Here is an 18,769-nt window from a genome sequence, read left to right on the forward strand (position 1 = left end):
AGAGGAAAAATTAAAACTTAATAGGCTGACACAGTGTTGTTCCGTGCTCTAGAACACCCAAAGGTGGATTACATTTAATGCAGCAACCAAGAGGACTTGCATAAAAACACTGTGTGAGATTGTGGCTACTGTCGTTCCTTCTAAGCCAAAAGAAGTTTCATGAAAAAGAATCAATGTTGAGTCTGCTCTTTTTCTATTTGCATATTTATTTGTTGTCTACCCTTTCAAGGTCGTTCTAACTGAAATCAGGGAAAGACTCCTAAATGCCTTCTTTCCATTATAGGTTTTTCTTCAAACATTAAATTAAGTGGATAATGATTCAAGGTCATCTTCAGCAGTCACTTTATTCAAACAAAGGGGAGGAAAAAGAGTAAGAAGAGATAGGGAGAAATTTCAACACATACACTCCACCTAATAAGAAGAATGCCCACACTGTTTCTATATGTATGCTCCTTGCTTAGACTGGGCAAACACCATGTGCTGAAAGCTATACACTTTTCCACTCCTTTCATAATAAACACAGATGCATTCTATCCATCACATTATGTAATCAGGGAAAAGTACCTAGATTATACGGTTCCAAACTGTGTGAGGGCAGTGCAAAGGCTAACACTGAAAAGTAACTAGCCTACCATGTCAATTTTCAGGATTGGGGGAAAATAACATCCAATAAATTAAATCAGTATGGCTTACTTCATTTATTTATGTATGCTTCACAGCTGCAGCATTCATACATGAACATTCAAAACTTTATAAAAGATTAAAATGGTTATATATACAAAATTTCTTTCTTTGAACGTGTGTGGTTGTTTTTAACAATCCCCCACCCTCCAGAGTCCTAGGTCTCTATCCATTTGAAATGTGTTGATCTGTAATCTTGCCAGTTAGTGTTATGAAAGCCATTAAAAAGTAGACCTGGTTGAGTTAATAATTAGCACTTTGACCCCTAAAAACTGCTCCTGGTCATAAAAAAGTCCTCCATTCAGGCCTTTCTTGTAAGCGAAGAAAAAGAATGCAGCAAAGAGGTGTTTCACATTGCAGTCCCTACTTTTGTCCGGATCCCATTGGCCAGGCTTCAGAATCACATGGAAGCAAACTGCAACTACTATGGCTGAGATGGCGCAGTGACCTACAAGACTTTTGTTTGTTAGTTGTCCAGGAAAAGCCGTCCTCAGTCTTGCTGACAAAGGGCAAGTGAAACCGTTTCCAGCCTAAACAAAGTACAAAAAGCAGCCGAACCAATGATTAAAGACCTCTAAGGCTCCATAATCATCATTAAATATGCCCGAACTCAGTATGACTTTTTATTTTATATACAGGATTAAAATCAACATTAAATCATCTTATTTACATTGCCATTGGTGCTGAAATTGAGCTTTTTAAATAGTACAGTAGGCTGGTATACATTATAAAATGGTCTGCACTGGAGGCAAATAGAAAACTAAAGAAATTAGATAGGCTGGAAATGGTTACTCTCTGCCCTCATTTTTGTTCATTTTGGTTGCTTTCTTTTTGAATGCCAATACTTTCATTTAAAATGTTTTGGGAGCACAGCAATCCCAAATGACTGGCTGGTGGTCCAAAAATCCAAACCAACTGATAATACTTCTCGAGGTGATAGGAAAGGCACAGGAAGTTAGGACTTTGGCTGAAATGATGAAAAACACATGTTTGCCATTTTAGGGATCAGCGCCTCGACTCCTGCCACCTCCGGCTCCAACGGTGCTCATGTTTTGATGTATTTATTGAATTGTCCTTTGCTGATGAGGAATTTTTAAAGTATTTCTTAGAATAAGTCCTTTGGTATGCAGATGCTACATGAAAGGAAAGAAAGAAAGAAAGAAAACACAACAATATTACTTGCTCCATACCCTAAACTACCAATACCGTAGCCATAAAATGAGAGTGTCTAGTACTTGTTATAGCACGGTTGTCCATTCTTTCTAAAGGACCACTTACGGTTCATGCAGGTAATTTTAGGCATAGCCCATTTTCCATTTCCTAGGCAACGGATAGTTGGAGGGTGGCGTTGAATGAAACCATCTTTGCAGTGATATCTAATCAGGGAGTTGATTTCATAACGAGGTTTCATCTTTCCAAAGGTCTTGGCATTTTCTACAACTGGGGGCTGGCCGCAAGCAACTAAAGAAAAGTAAATCGGGTTATTTCCAAATAATCTAAATATTCCCATTACATGCATCTCTTTTTTTTTCTCTTTCCCTCTTTATGGTACCCTATCAAGCACCTTAATCAAAGGCAATCATTTAGAATCAGAAATCGAAATTTTTCAAGAGGAAAACTTAATATTGAGGCTCTGGGCCTAGTATGAATCTCAGATTATGTTATCTTGAATTGTGTTTTATTAAAGAACCAGAAGGTTAAATGGTTATGCATTCATCTATCCATCTGGCAGGGCCAGTTTTCTGAAAAAATTTCAAATTACAAAACATTTGTCCCATGCCAACATGTGGCCCATTGGTATTGTCTTCATCATCATCCCAGAGTTTTTACTTGTTACTCACCTTCACTTGAAACAATAATGGATTTGTAACGATTAACTACTACTGTCACCCCCCCTGAAAAAACTTATAATCTATACTAACATGATAGTTTCAAAATATGTCAAAAATATGGACTCCTAAGTATAAATAAAATATCTTTGGTTCTATTTACATTTATTTGCTCTTTTCTTTCTTCTGTATAGAGACAGGGGAAAGTCAGGACATAGTATTCATGCCTGAGTTTTGTAATTATCTTATAAATCAATTCTTGAGAAAGGGAAATGTGGGTAAACCTTAGAATATTTAATCATCATTTTTAACTTACAGTGAAAAATTCTAAATATCAACAAACTTAGCAATAGTAGCAATAACAAAAAAGAAATAGAAGTAAAAGAAACCTTGCGATTTTGAAATTCAAGACACTAGGAAAATGGATTCAACTGAATTTGTATTAACCTATTGTTTTATTCAACATTAATGTGCTTGTTTTAAATGATACACTTTAAAAATTAGCTTTTATTAAATGACTGTATTTTGCTATATATCTGTAATAAAAATATAACTTAAATATAATTTCCCTAAATGGCATTTTCTATCTATAGTTTACTTGAAGAGTTCCAACTCCACAAGGCCTACAAGAACATGGAATATTCTCTCATGAAATAATACAATTCTTCAATGGGAGAATGATTACCAGAAACCTTGGTACCAAGATGTTTAGATGTCAACATCCTAATGTTAAAAGTTTACAAATATTAAATTTATTTCCATATCCAGAAGGCTGTTTACAATGATACTCTTTTGCAATGACAAATTTGGATTTAACTCCAATATTTAGTTCCTCTAATTTACTTCTGCTTGACAAAACAGCTTGGAACATATTGATCCCATGGCAAACAAAGTTATCTTTAATGAAACACAATCCAAGTATATCTTTTCATTCACATAAAAAATTGTCACTCAGGGAGACATAATAAAAAAATAGATTATAAAGTCATACTATCTATAACTAAGAAATTGGAAATATTTGTGCACGTGAGTATTTGATGTTCACAAATTCCTATAAGATAAACAGAGATTTTTATAATAATATGTCATTTTCAATTAGAAAACTACATTATGTATACGGTTCAACAACAACCCCAAGCTGGATACCTCCACTTCTTTCAGTGTAATATAGAAAGCCTAAACCAAGGCCTAGATACTAGCAAGTATGAGACAGAATGAGACCAAAGTGATAGAGAAGGTTAAAAATCATCAACTTGATAACTGATTATATCTGATTATGTGCTATGTGGACAAATTAGAAGTTGTCTTCATAACCGTGAGGAAGATGTATAAAGCTAAAATAAAATAGTAAATAAATAAATAAGCAAAATAAAATAATTCAGTGAGTTTGATACTGGCAAGGACAGGTAAATAGACCAGAAATAGATTCACAATTATATGCTAGAAATTTGACAGACTCGACATGGCAAAGCAGTGAGGAAAGGGAGCTTTTTCATTTGGACAATTGGGTATTCATATGGAAAAAAGTTTACTTTGTTCCCTACCTCAGAGAATACTGAGAAATCAATTCTAGATAGTTTAAATATATAAATATAAAAGGCAAAACTATAAAACATTTAGAAAACAATATAAAATATTTTTATGACTTTAGGGTAGGTAAAGATTTCTTAAGACACAAAATGGTTTAAACCATAAAGGAAAATGTAACAAAATGAAGAATTCTGTTCATTAAAAAATGCCATTGAGTAAGAATAAAGATAAGTTACAAACTGGGAGAATATATGTGCAACGTATCTAATTGTTAAGGGATTAGTAAGAGGATATAAAAAGAACTCCTACAAATCAATATATAAAAGAGAAGCAACCAATTTTAAAAAATAAGCAAAAGACATAAAACGATACTCTACAAAAGAAGAGCTATAAATGACCTAAAAGTATATGAAAAGTTATTGAGGGGAAAGTATCCAAGAAAATACAAATTAAATCACAAGAGATAACATTTTATACCCACCAGATTGGCAAAAATTTCAAAGTCCGATAATATCAAATGTTGGAGAAGATGTGGAGTAACAGGATCTCTCACACATAGCTGGTGGGAGTGCAAATTGGTACAACCACTTTGGAAAATAATTTGAGATTTTTCTAGTAAATTTGATGGTACATATATCCTATGACTCAGCACTTCTCTCCTGGAAAAATATCCTATGGAAACTCATAAAAGTCTACCAGGAACAAGTTTAAGAATGTTCATAGAAATATTGTTTATAATAGCAAAAACACTGAATTTAACCCAATGTCCATTGAGAGGAGAACTGATAAATAAAAGTTAAATAGTCATACAATGAAATACTATTCAGCAGCCAAATTGAAGAAATACAGCCACATGCATCAACACGGATAAATCCCACAAACACAATGCTGAACAAAAAAAGCAAGGTACAAAATGCATACAGTATGATCCACTTACGTAAAGTTCAAAAATGTGCAAAACTAAACAATTTGTTGTTTATAGATACAAGCATATGTGATAATGCTAAAGAGAAAAGTAAGAGAATTAAGTCGTTATCCAAGGCTGGAATTGGGAAGTAGATGGATGAGATTTGAAGGAACCTTCTGGAGGTTCCAAAGATGCATGGATAGTATGCATTGAGGTGTTCTTTTTCTAAAAGGAAACGTGTCCTTTGAATATATTATAATCCTTCTTTACAAGTATTTAATTAAAAGTAGAGCTACTCAGGTCTGTATGTTTAAGGATATCTAAAATATCTGAAAGGAGAAATGAGTATCTTTTATAAAAGTCTACAGACATTTATGAAATTCATAAAACTCCCCAGCGTACTGATTAATAATGAACTAAGTCTACATAAATAAAAATCAGACAGCAGGGAGATATAATACAAGAATCGGGGGTGTTTTGGGTTTTTTTCTCCTTTAATGAGGTAAAGCCAACGTTTTATAAATCGCTTCCCTCCTTAGAAATGTAAACTGTGTTGATGTTTCTGTGAATCTGTTTTAGCTGTAGGACAGTGGTTCTCAGCCTGGGGCGGTTTTTCTCCTCCCCCTCTTCCTCAGGGACAGTTGACAATGTCTAGAGGCATTTTTAGTTGTCACAAAGCAGAGGAGGGGGATGTGGAGTGGAGGAGAATGCTACTGGCATTCAGTGCACAGAGGGCAGAGATGATGCTAAGCATTCTACAACGCACAGGGCAGCCCCCCACAACTAAGAATTATCTGACCCAAAATGTGAACAGTCCCACTGTCGAGAAATCTTGCTATAGGGAAAAATGACAAGCAATATAAGAATATTCGGATGATAAAATGAAAAGCATGACTCCAGGGACCATTTGGAGATCTAAGAAGGCAAACATGACATTTGGATAAAGACAAACAGTTCATTAAAGACTTCTTACACAAGAAACAGGGAAAACAGCAAACACTCGATTTGCTATTTTGACAAGTTCCATCGCAGAAGCGCTGAAGTAAGGCGCATAGTCAGGAAAGCTGCTCAAATAGAAAGGATATTCAGAGCAAATTCTACTTTAGATGGGAAGAGCAGAGTAAAGTAGTCATGGATGACAGCTGAGTTTCATCTGAGCTTTGTGTGTATCAGTGTTCTCTTTCTTCTAATAGAATTTCTCATTATTAGTGTTTAAGTTTTTCCTAAAATATTTACAGCGTGTGTATTTTTAGTTTTATTATCTTTACATTCAAGGACAAATCAAATGGGTTTTATATTTTGCATTTCTTCTTCGTACTCTTAGTTGAGGTGGGTAAAAGTCTTGGTCTAGAGACTAAATATTCATGCTTTAACGCAATTATCAATTGCAAACAGGTTAAAAAATGTTGACGGAATTCCTATTTGTTTAAGGAAGAAGTCTGTAGAGTGTGCCTTAGAAAGTCAAACATACTGGTCAATAACAAACACAGCACGCTTAAAAAAAATCAGCTTCCTTAATGCTGTCTGTTTAATGTCACCTAAACAATTCTCCTCATTGTGGAACTTACATTACAAATGTTTTTATCTTATCATGTCTTGAAGGTATTCAACTAAAGATAGAGGGATGGCTTTTTGTTCCATGGTTTATAAGCACAATAAGCTTCTAAGGGAATGATTCAAAAACTCAAATGCCTACGGAGACCAGGCAAGTCAGACCAGGGAAGGCCGGAATGAGGGCTGTGGCCCACCCGAGGCCATGGCCCCCACTCAGGGAGGGCAGCTGGTTTCAGGTCCAGTGCTTCAAACCACGGACAAATGTGAACTTGGGCCAAATGGGACCAGGTGTTCTTTTTTTTGAAGTCAAAAATCCAGATTATTTTATGATGTATCCCAATTTTTAAACGTTGACAACCAATTTTTTTTTAATGCTCTCTTCATCAAAATAATGGTCTATAGGACCTTGGGCTGGCACTTGTTTTTCTTAAAGATACTGTCAGGTAGTTTTTCTACATAGATGTTACGTTGTTATCTTAAGCACCTGAAATCTATGGTGAAAACATTACTGAAAACAAACTTTTTGATTGTATGGGAAGAGTGAAATATTCCAGAGCAACAAGAGAAGCTGTAAATGGCATATGTAGTTTGTGTCTTAAAGAACGAAGCTTAGTCTTCCTGAATTCACTTGATAATTGAAATGCAAGTGAAGTATACATTATTAATGGGGTAATCATTACCTGTTCCTTTCTTGCAAGTATAGGTGAGATGGTAATTGCAGGGAACATCATTCCACTGGCCGTTCTCGTGCCAAATGATTACGACACAATCTTCTCCAGCAGAAAAAAAGCTGTCTGGCTGGTTGGGCCTCCAGTTCTCATATTGCTGTAAAAATAGAGGGAGGGTGATAGTCAAAGAGTAGTATATTATTAGAGCTATGGTGGCATGACACCACAAGTCAATTCCATTCTAAAATGGACTCAACGATTTCTGTTGAATCATCTACCTGAAATGATTTTGGTGGTAAATAAAAAGATTTTTACACTCTGAGTAGACAATATATGGATCTCAAAGTCTCTCTTCAAAAAATATGTACTTTTTCTTTGGCAATGAGTCATATCTGAGGAATTTTATTCTAGTTATCCTAGATTTCTAAATATATAATCAATGCTCAATTTAAGAAATTTAATCATGTTATTATTATTAATTGTAACAGCATTAATGAAAATGGAACTAGAAAAAAAAATCCATAATCTCATCGCTCTGATCCATCATGTTTTCTTCCAGCCCTTATGTGCACATAATTTTATAGATAGTGCGATAGAATTTTTATTCTTTCTTTTCTCTCTTTACCACTATAAAGTATCTTTCTTTGTCTTATTTAATGTGACTGTTTTTATACAAATTCATTTATTTTGTTAAAAACTGAGGTATCTGCTATATTTTATGTATTTACCTAATATAACTATACCCATCATTTTATATTCAACCTTTCTGGGTTATTCTGTTTTAGATGTGATTCTGATGTGTGCTATCCAGTTGAGTTTTGCTTTATGATCTAATCTGGAAGTTGTTTTCTCTTAACAGGAACACTTATCATATTTATGCATATGGTTATAAAAGATAAACTTTTAAAGATATATCTTACTATATGTTTGCTTTTCTTTGTGTAATGTGTGTTTAGATAATTGAAAAGGATTTTATTGATTTGATGTTTTTACTGGCTATCTTTATATCCATATGTTTAAATGGTATCTATTGATTCCCCGCTCTGAGCAACGTTATATAAACAGAAATCTCTTTTGCCTTCCTTCGTGGTAATACATCCATTTATTCAGCACCTATAATGGACAGAGCCCTCTTCTAGGTACTTGGTATGCATTCTCTCTTACAACAATCTGGCAGGGTTGGGAATAATTTGGAGCTTACAGATATTAAGTACCCAGGACTCTCTGGTTTATGTTTAATGTTTTGTTATTTTAAAATGCTGCCTCCATATCAACCAATAATTATATGAAAAACACAGTCCCCATGCCTATTCAAAAATAACAAACTTTGGTCAGATGAAAATAATATGGGACTATAAACAAGAGTCCACGTTCGTTGTCTTGGGCCTCCTCCTAACTAGAGTGTGATATTGGACAAGTTTGTTTGTTCAGTGTCTTTCTGGCCCAACCTGAGTGTCACTTTCCCACTGTGCTTTGCCTACTGTTATGTTTTACATCAGATCTCATGCTGACAAGACTGGTGGAGACAAGCTTCCTGCTATGGTAGAAATACAGATTCATCTATGCGACAATGGCTCATATGGCTGTCTTTTTTGGGCCTAAAGATCTATTAGTCTGTCCTTGAATTAAACTTAAAATAAGTCTGTGATTTGAAACAATGAGTTAGATTTTATTTGGGAAGAAGCTATACGTAAGAGTTGAGGCAATTGTTCTCAATTCAGGGCATGCAAAAAATGGTCCTACTATTTACTCCCGACAGCGCCATGGCTATTTTCATGTCTTTTAAATATGTATAATAAATATATTACAGAATACCTGTAAGTTGCTTTTCTTCTCAGAAAAAGGTAGTTTTCAAAACTTTTAAAGAGGGTCAAAAACTAAATCTTTAATAAAGTATCTTGCGAGAGGAAGACTAAACTTTGAAAACCTCAGGATTCAGAGACCTTCTACTTTTCCTTCCATCTCTTTGCCTAGCTTTGCTTTAAGGTCCTCCCCGATCATGCCAAAATTAGGACAGGGGACAAGAGACCTCTGCTATGGAAAAAGAGTCCCTGAAGAGTGATAAAGTTGCAAAGAACCAAGAGACGCTTAAGAAAGGTGTTTTTGTTTTTTTCTTTTTTGCCAAAACAAACAATGAAGGTTGTTTTTGTTTCTCTGGTGGAAAAGCTAATCCAGAAACCAGATGGATTTACATCCAACTCTACTGGCCTGAATCATCCCGCTGAGTCACCCCCAGATGCCCTGGGAAGGAAGCTCAGGGGACGACACTCCCTCGAGAACTCTGACTGGCAGGTCTCCCCGCAACCAAGAACTGGCGTTTGCTCTGAGCTGGGATTCTAAGGAATTCTCTATTTTCCTTTTCTCTGCTTACTTCCATTTCCTTATCATCCTTCACCCTTTACCCACCAAGCCTTTTTTCCCCCAGCTCCTTTAATACACAATTTACAAGGAAATGGAGCAACAAAGCAGAGATACAAAAGTTATATTCAGCTCTTGCTGAAGTATAACTAAGCCATCTTTAACAGAGGAATTAAAGTAGGGCAAAAATAAAAAACAAAACAATAGAAATTCTTAAAACTAACAAAAACCTACATTTAATACTTTTTACAGTAAATGATTCCAGAGTTCCTCAAATACTTAATACTTTTACCTTACTTTTTAAGTAACCTCTTACAAAAAACTAGTAAATGTCCTCAAAGGTGGGAAATTTCCATCACCCTATTAGCATGTGCAACCGGTGCAATGTGCCCCTTCCTCTGTCCCCACCCACACTGCCCATCTCCCTTCCTTGCTTTATTTTTCTTCATAACACATTATCTTCTGATATTCTACATCATTTACTTATTTGTTCTATTTTTTCTCCCTAGTAGAACAAAGCACATTGAGGACAGGAATTTTAGGTTCTTTTGTTTACTACTATATCCTCAGTGCCAGGAACTATGCCTGGCACGTACTGCTGCTGTTCAATAAATAATTTGATATTTAGAAATAATGAGCTGCAGAGTATATTGCCTTCTTCCCTACCCACACCCACCCCTAATCGAAGGTGTTGCTTGCTGCTAGCAAATGATGGGTGAGACAAGCACTCGCAGACATAGCCAGTAGAAGTAAAAGACTTTTCTGGAAAACAGTTGGCAACACATATCAAGAGCCTCAAAAAGTTCCTACCCTAGGATCCCATAATTCCACTTATAAAATTCTATCCTAAAAAATCATTAGAGATGTGAACGTTTCACAAAATAAACTACTACTTACAGTATTTTATTAATAATAAACATATAAATGCTAAATACTTAATAATATTTTATTAATAAAATACTAAAATACTATTTATACTACCAGTAAAAGGGAAACGATCTATAGAGCTAACATATATTCAATAAATTATGGTATAGCCAGACAATGGAATTTTATATAACCATTAAATATCTGGTCTTTAAAGAATATATAAGGAGACAGGAAATACTAAAAGAAGTGTTAGATTAAAAGTAAAAAGTACTAAAATATACAATGATCCAAATTTTATACACACTCTCAGATGCAGCTATGTGTGCGTATGGGGGCGGGGCGGTGGGAAAGACCAAAAGGAAATGCAGTAAAATGTCAGTTTATATCTGAGTAATATGAGACTGGGAGATACTATTGTATTCTATATATTCTTACATATTTTCCAACTTCCCTAGAGTGAGCATGAATTATTCTTCTACTCGATATAAATGAACATTATAAAATGATCTATGCAGCTATCAGAAAGGACTTCCACATTTCTCAGCTAACCCTTTTCAGTTTAACCTCCACAAATTTCACTTCAAGTTACCCAAGTCACTGACTGCCATGTCTTTTGCAGCTGACATTTCCTCCTGCTCTGAACAACCATCTCATTTTCACACTGAAATGAGATTCAGATTCCATGCCACTGAAGCGATTCTCAGGGTTTGAGCTGCCCAGACTCAGACCTCTGGTAAAAGATTTAATTGTTTTTGGTGGGAATTACATTTGGCTTGCAACAGTGATTTAAAACATGTGTTCTGCGTTGTTGCTTGGCAGAGCTGTGGCTTAATGGTGCAGGACCAAATTTTAGGTCTGTGGTTTTTACAAGAGTGTCTGATAGCCACAAGCATGTCACACTATTACCTCATATCTGATAGCTCCATTGTGCAGATTTATTTTGGCTAGGATGCTTTGATTTTGCTTCATGTTATTGCCAAACTGACTTAGCAAAGGAAACTCCAGTTTTCTGAACAACTTTCTTTGTCTCCTCCTGAATTTTTTACAGCCTTATTTAACATCACTTGCAGGAAGAAAGAGTATAAAAAATAAATCTTCGACTTTAGGCTTAATAAGGTACTTTTTTTTCACTAAAGTTAAATGTTAGGAAAAGATCTGTCCTCAGGAAACCAATTCTGAGTTATAAGAATGAAATGGAGCGCCTCTCATATTGACAGTGTCTCATACATACAAAAATACGGATTCTTAGAATGAGCAGAGAAAAACTCCCCACTCCCATATGCATTGTTTCCTCCTTGTTTGGGATTATGAGCAAACATCTTGGGTGATCAACCCTCTTCTGGGGCAAACTAAGAATTATTCCAAAAAGCAAGCATGGCTTGGGGAGAATTCATTTTAACCCTGCTGACAAAAACAAATGCTGACCAGAACTCTGCATGTTTGTCTGCGTCTCGGAGACTCACATTCCCCATCCCAAGCCCCGAACTCTTGCTGCCTCCCCCAGAGACCAGAATTACATCACATACGATGTCTGAAAAGAGAATCTTAAATTGCTGTGCCTTTTCATTCTCTTCTGATGCCAGAGAAAATTATGACATAAAACTCAAATAGTTGATGTAGAGGAAAGTCAGCTCAGATGTAAAATTTTCTTATACCAAAGTTGCATTTTAGGAAGACATAATTATTTTATACCTAGAATGAAACTGGTGAATGCTGTACATTCTATGATAAAGTTACTTTAGTTTTAGAGTTTCAATTAAATGACCATCCCTCAGTATCTGTTAAAAAAAGTGCCAAAAAAGACAGTCATATCCATTCAATTGGATTTAGTGACTTTTCAGTTATTATTTTCTCTTTCTTTCTCCCCCAATTGGATTCAAGTAAATCAATTGCCAAAAGCATAAAATGATTCAAAAAACCCTGGCCCAATCCAACACTAAGTACAGTGCTCTCACATGAAAACTGTCTCCACAGACCAGAGAACTCCTTTGGAACCAATCCTAATATTGAGAGGAAAAACTCAGAGCAGACTAGGTATTCATCAAAATCTATCAAACTTTATAAACACTTAGATTATTTTGTTCCAAATAATCTGTATTTTATTGTCAAAGAATTATTTCTGTCTCACATGAACATAAAAGTGAAGAATTTCCCTGCAGGTCTTCTGGAGCACCCAGGACCTCCCTGCCCACCAACATTCTTCACTCTTGGAGGGTGACCTCAATCCCACAGATCTAAGAGGGACTTGACTGATTTTTCTCAAGCACAATGGCCAAAGAGTTATTCTCTCCTTCCCAGCTCTTTGCAAGTCTCCAACTTGATTTAATCAACTGGGGGGAGGAGGGGAGTGTGTTTGTTTGGGGGTGAGGTCTCTGCTTTTGAAAGTTATCAGTAATCTGCTAAAGTCAGACAGGGTTGACATCCTTTCAAGGTGAATCTCTGATTATATAGTGTCAAGGAGTCCCAACTGTCATTCAGAGATACCAGAGGATCTTTTATCTTTAAAATAGACACCACAGGGCCATGATCAATGGCCCTAAAATCTCAGCAGATAACTAGCATCAGAAGCAAGAACAAAACAAACTGATGATAAAAGTGTAGTGTAACTAATTGACCTTTTCCTCATGCAGAGATGGAAAACCACATTTTTTCCTAAGGTTAAAAAAGTATTATTTCAAGAAAACACAAGATTTAAAGATAACCTGGTGCTTTGCTTTAAAAAAAGGAGTTTGCTTGGGTTCAGCTTGGAGCACTGCTTTCAGTTAAAGAAGGGAGCGAGACCATCCAGTTGTAGTCAGTTACTGCTGTGACAGGCACATCCCAGCTGGTCCTTTACGTGATACATACATAACCCAATCAATTTGTGAGGAAATATGCAAACAGCTGGGTGGTGAAAACACAAGGCTGGAGCAAGGAAGACTTTTGAACCATGAAATGACTTACTCGTATCCCCTATGCAACATTCCAAAATAGTTTTTGTTTTTCCACGTCGAGATTTTTTTAGTCTTTAAAAGAGAATGTCAGTTCAAAAATGAAAACCCTGAAGCTACAAGGTCACGCTTCCACCTCTAGTAGAGAAAGAATTCCCAGAACATTAAAGAGTCTTGTTTTTAAATCTCTTATTAGCAACTTAAAAGTAAGAAATTTTCAAAGCAACTGGTCTTATCAAAACTTAATTGATAACCAGCCTTCTCCATGATATTGGACCCATTTCAAATTCTCTTCATTGAGATCTTATTTGTTAACTTGGTCAAATAACTACAAAGAATAATCAATGGGAACTAACCAGCTCCCCTAAAGAGTTAGACACTTTGTTTACAATCTCTTGCTTTCCTCTCTAGAGACTGAAAAGAAAAAAGAATTTTCATAGCCACTGGATAAAATTAAAGTTCATCTTTTTGGGAGACACAAATTTGAGATTTACCACCATCACACACACACACACCCCCCTACAAATACAGTACTTCTTGGCACTAGGGAAGGATATATTTAAGAGCTTGGGAATGCCCCTATTCACACAGACCTGTGTAGCAGGGAGGTTCCCACATAAACGCAGCAGAGAAGATCCAAAATGGTTAAATGATTAGCAAAGTCAACAGCAACAGACACCGTGAGATGGGAATACTGAGCTGTCCATTAGACAGTCTTGGTAGCTAATTGAACAATTCTTACGCACTAAATAGCCGTAGGGTGCAGTTCAAATCTGTGCCTGAGCAAAAAGGACAAGTTATTTCATATTGTGGATCTTCAGGGTCTCTCATATACAATTGAAACTGCAAAACTTGAACCTGCAGCTGCCAAGGGCCTACTCTATGTATTTACCCGTCTATCATCTACATATCCACATATTTAGCTATAATTTTCCAGCTTAGATGGCATCACCTTTTATTCTTTAAAATGCATGATAATTTAGATTATCTTAAATGGCAAATTAAAGACTCTATGCTTTCAAACTATGGATTTTGCCAAGGACATTCAAACAATTACACACTCCATTGATAAAAATCCTTCTTGACGTTTGTCCAGGGAAGCCGTCCCACGACGTAACATATTATCATAATTGTTGGGAGAATCTACTAAGACGTCAAGCTATAATTTGGAATTTTTTTCCATGAACAGCCCAGTGACAGCTTTCCACCTCCTCTCCCTCCCCCCAAACACCACTAATTTAATTCACTGTAAAAAATTTTCGTAAGAAAGCCAAAAAAAGTCCTCTAGCTTCACGTACCAAGGGAACCAGCCAAGGAAAACTTTCCACTGGTTCTATTACTGTGTATAAAGTGAAGATACAAGAAAGATTGGTCCTAATATTTGTCTCAGTTGCTAGGATTTTACTAAGCATGTGACTCCATGTGTTAGCTTCATGCTGCATTTAAAAAATCATCTCATTTCACATTTAACTTCCAGGTTCACAATATAATGCAATTCATACTAGAAGTTTTAAACGGAAGCTACAGGAACTTAATTCAAGAGAATATTATTCCCACATAGATCTAAGCGGAGTTCTGGGAAGAAGTTTTGAAATGCAAAATACAAAATGGCCACTAGGTGGTGATATCCAGCCATCGTTATATTATGAATTACCAATTAAGTCACTGTTAACAAAACAGAATTTAGAATACCCCCAAATTACGCTTATTTACTCCATGTGGCAAAAAAGATTAAAGGATTATCTGTGATACGTGCTCGCAGTTTTGTCAGGGAAAGCACGAAGAGAATACTTTGTTAGAAGATGGACCTTGGCTAAATAGTATTGACCAACTGGATTGCGTTCATTCTGTTACAGGCCATTGCAGCTACAATCTGAATTTTCTGTCTGACTAAAACGTTCATCTACAATAGTTTCTTTTTCTCCACTTTGCCTTTTTAAATTTTCAGATGATTTACATCAATGGTGAAAGTGCATCAGAAGCAAAGCCAAATCTATAGAATCCACCTAAAATCCTTGGAACAGGGCAGATCAGAAACAAACATGTATGCGTGCAAATTAATGTCTGCAGTGTGACTCACATTCGGTTTGTTTTTAGGTAAAAACTTATCCAGATTAGCGATAAAAACATGACACCTGGACTAAAGCTGTCTTCTCTGTGTGCAAATTCCTTTTACCACCTGGAACTAATGTTGCCACTGCTGGGCTCCCACAGCAACAAATAACATCCAAATGCAGCGATGCCAAGAGTAAGCAGATAACCACCAAGGTATAAAAGCAAACTCCAAATAGAAACACTATCCCAAGAGGACGGCTTGCTGGCTCGCCTGTTTGAAATGTAGGCTGATAAGATGCCACTTTTTCACTAAAGAAACAACTCAGAACAACCCCTCTGGGTGACGTGCAGCCTTTCAGAACACAGGTCACACGGTTATCTGCTAGGAGGCTAGCAGGACGACTTATTACAGAAAACAAAACATTTGGGAACTGCAAAATGCCTTTTTTCCCTCAACGGCTGTGGAACACAGTAGGCATTTGTCTGCAGTCTGTGGGGGGTACATTTAACTTTTTTCATTCAACTTGTTGGGGGCAAATGACCTCCCTGTGAGGTGGAGATATACCTTCTTCTGATCCTTGTACTTGCTTGAGGTGACTCTGCTCTGGGTCTTTATTTATTTATGTTTTAAGAGAGGTTATGGTTTTGCTGTTGTCTTTTTGTTGGACAACCGAAAGGAAAAGAGCAGCTTTGTTTTAAAGAAGAAAGAGACATTTGTTTTGGTGTCACTGCCCTAGGCTGGTAGCCTGGAGTTGGATCCTACAAACAGGAATATGCTGAAGGAAGGAAAAACTAACTTGGGGTCTCCTGACAGTTGTTAAAGTGGCAACATGCCCATTATTTTCCTAGCTGGCAAATGTCCGTGCGGGAGAGACGATCTGCCAGCTCTGGAGCACAGCACTAATCTTGTGTAATAGCGTGAGCTCACTGCCCCACAAAGCAGTAATTATCAACAGCATTTTCCAAAGGATGTGAGTTACTCCCACTGTGAGACCACTGGGAGATCGGGGAGCCCCAGGCAGAGCTCCACGGAGCCACTCGCATTTAATCCCCACTGTGCATGGTGCCAGTTGGGTTCCTTCACCCAAAGCTTGTTTGCACATGTCTTTGGTCAGGAAGTGCTAAGGACCCAAATGCAATGTGAAACTGCCAAAACCTGTTCACCATTTTTTTTGGCCTTTTCCATGCATTGCCTTAAACTAATTAGCAATTAAATTTAAATATCTGTATGTGGTTTTAAAGTTTCATAGGGCACTGTTGGTATAGCATCTGTGAGAAGGAACTGATGCATTGATAAATTGTCTTTGTCTTTTTTTAGGAGAATATCGGCAACTATGAAATGATTTCTCAGTGATGAGTAGATATTGTTCTTCCAGCTGTTGACCCATCACTAGCTCTCTGCACTCAACTAAAGGCAAGGCAGAGATGAGGGCTTTGTGTTCTAGAACCGCTCAATGTTATATTTCACACGCAGAAGCAGAAGAACCAGTTCTTGGTTTGAAACCAAACTGAACCACAACACAAGTACAACTTTTCATTAAGAGCTCAGTGGTCTTCTGCAGAAAAGAAACTTAGAATTCTTCCACTCATGAGTAATGTGTCAAAGGAGGAGACGCATATGTTTTTGTTGGCTTTTAGGTTAATATAATGAAGCCTATGAGGTTTAACATAATTAAATTAATGTTGATATGCAGTGTAACTTGTTCACAGAGAAGGGGCACTTGACTTGGAGCTAAAACCACACCAGAGCCAACGTGCAGCCATCTGCAAATACTTTATAGAAGGTCTTCTAAGATTTTCAGGTAGAAAAAGTAAAACTTAAGTTTTTGTTTGGGGATTTTCTTTTGCATTTTTTTATTCCAAATCATGTACAATCCTTTCAAATGAGCAGAAACCTACCAATAAGCTTAGAAAACACCGGAAATTCATTAATACTCCTGATTCTTTTTGCAATGGCCAAGACATCTGGGAGAGAGAGGAGGATAGGAAGTTTTGTGTTTATAAAGGGTAATAATGATACAGTCCCGCAGAAAAAGAATAATGGTTTACGGCCTGCGATTCGTTACTCCTTTTGTCTGTCCTTTTTAAGTGTCTCTTCCTGGGTTAAGGGCTGTTTCTTTACTGTTTCCACCTTTTTCAAAGCTGGATTTTTCTCACGCTACTTTGCTTGACAGCCTGATGTATTTATTTATGAAAAAAGAAAAGGGGCCTCAGAATTTAAAGTCAAATCCACAAGCAATCTGGCTATTCTCATGCATCGACTCTGACCAGGAGGGCAAGTGGGTGTCCCGTTGTTCTAGGTGTTCCAGCTCACCAATGCTGAACCATGCCTATCAAAATGTGAAAAAAGTGCAAAATTCAGTTATCTTTCAGAAATATTTTTCAAGTAGGATTTTTTTAAGTACAGAAAGTTATCAATTAGCCTCTTGTAATCCATATCATAACTATCAAGGGGCAAGATGAGTTGGTTAGAGATAGAAAGCAAGACATTTATGGATCTGTGAATTAGTAACATGTTCGAGAAGGTTCTGTCCAGATTCAGACAAGTGCAGAGGAGAGGAAGTCTCTGTCTTCTCCAAACAGAGCGGGGAGTGAGAAGGAGGCGGCCCGTGACTACTCTCCAGGAAGTCGATGGGCTAGCAGCCTCGCAGGGGGCGACACTGAGTGCTGACAAAATAGAGATGACAAAAGGAAAATGTGAAAGAGATATAGGAAATGGTTTTAAAACATATAGGAATAAAGTCAGGGGTTTTTTTTTTGGTGAACAAATCAAATGCTCCAAAAACTCCTCAACATTTTTAAAAGGGAACTGGATTGTCAGTTCTATTCAGTCCTCAACCCCTAGACAGCCCTATCTAAGGTGACATTGTCCTTTGAAGTAACAGTGTCTGATCCGCTGAAGCATCTGATCCCCAGGGGTGAGGGGCAAGCTCTGATGGTGCTGCGGGAACTCACTGAAGAAAAGAGAAAAAGGAGCAAAATTCTCCCCTCACGAAAATTTTATTCCTGGGGGTCAGAGAGGAGGGAACAAGATGGTTGCAGCTTTAAATCTCTGAAGTGCACGGGTTGATTTTAAACCATAGTTCGGGGAGGCACGTTATTATAAGTGGTGTGACTAAGGCACCCGACAGTTTTGAATATGTCCCTAATTGTGCTGTCCACGGACACACTATAGTCTGTACCTGAAAAGGAAGTTGTGACTACGATTTTGCTAGGAAGCATATAGACAAAGAAATATAAACGATTCCACAGTGTTCCCTGACGTCTGGCTCCCTCTGCTTGAAAGAATGGACTCGGATAGTGGATGAACAAATGAAGATCTGTCCAATCTCAGGCAACAATTCAGCCTCGGTCAAGCAATCCACAAAAAACGAAATGAGCTGCTAA

General features: G+C 36.9%; 1 protein-coding gene across 5 annotated transcripts in view; it reads right to left on the reverse strand.

The window, feature by feature from the left end:
• Positions 1-325: 325 nt before the first annotated feature.
• The window catches only part of VCAN (versican), a 105,711-nt gene continuing 87,267 nt past the window's right edge, over positions 326-18,769 (reverse strand). For all 5 annotated transcript variants that reach the window (XM_070517834.1, XM_070517833.1, XM_014857042.3 and 2 more), the window contains 3 exons: positions 7,182-7,326; positions 1,960-2,142; positions 326-1,814 (listed from right to left, as the gene is read on the reverse strand). In XM_070517834.1, coding sequence (XP_070373935.1) covers positions 1,687-1,814; positions 1,960-2,142; positions 7,182-7,326 — 456 coding nt within the window. In that variant the 3' untranslated portion in view covers positions 326-1,686. The remainder of the gene's footprint in view (positions 1,815-1,959; positions 2,143-7,181; positions 7,327-18,769) is intronic.

This window comes from Equus asinus, chromosome 9 (assembly GCF_041296235.1).
Source record: "Equus asinus isolate D_3611 breed Donkey chromosome 9, EquAss-T2T_v2, whole genome shotgun sequence".
NCBI lineage: Eukaryota > Metazoa > Chordata > Mammalia > Perissodactyla > Equidae > Equus > Equus asinus.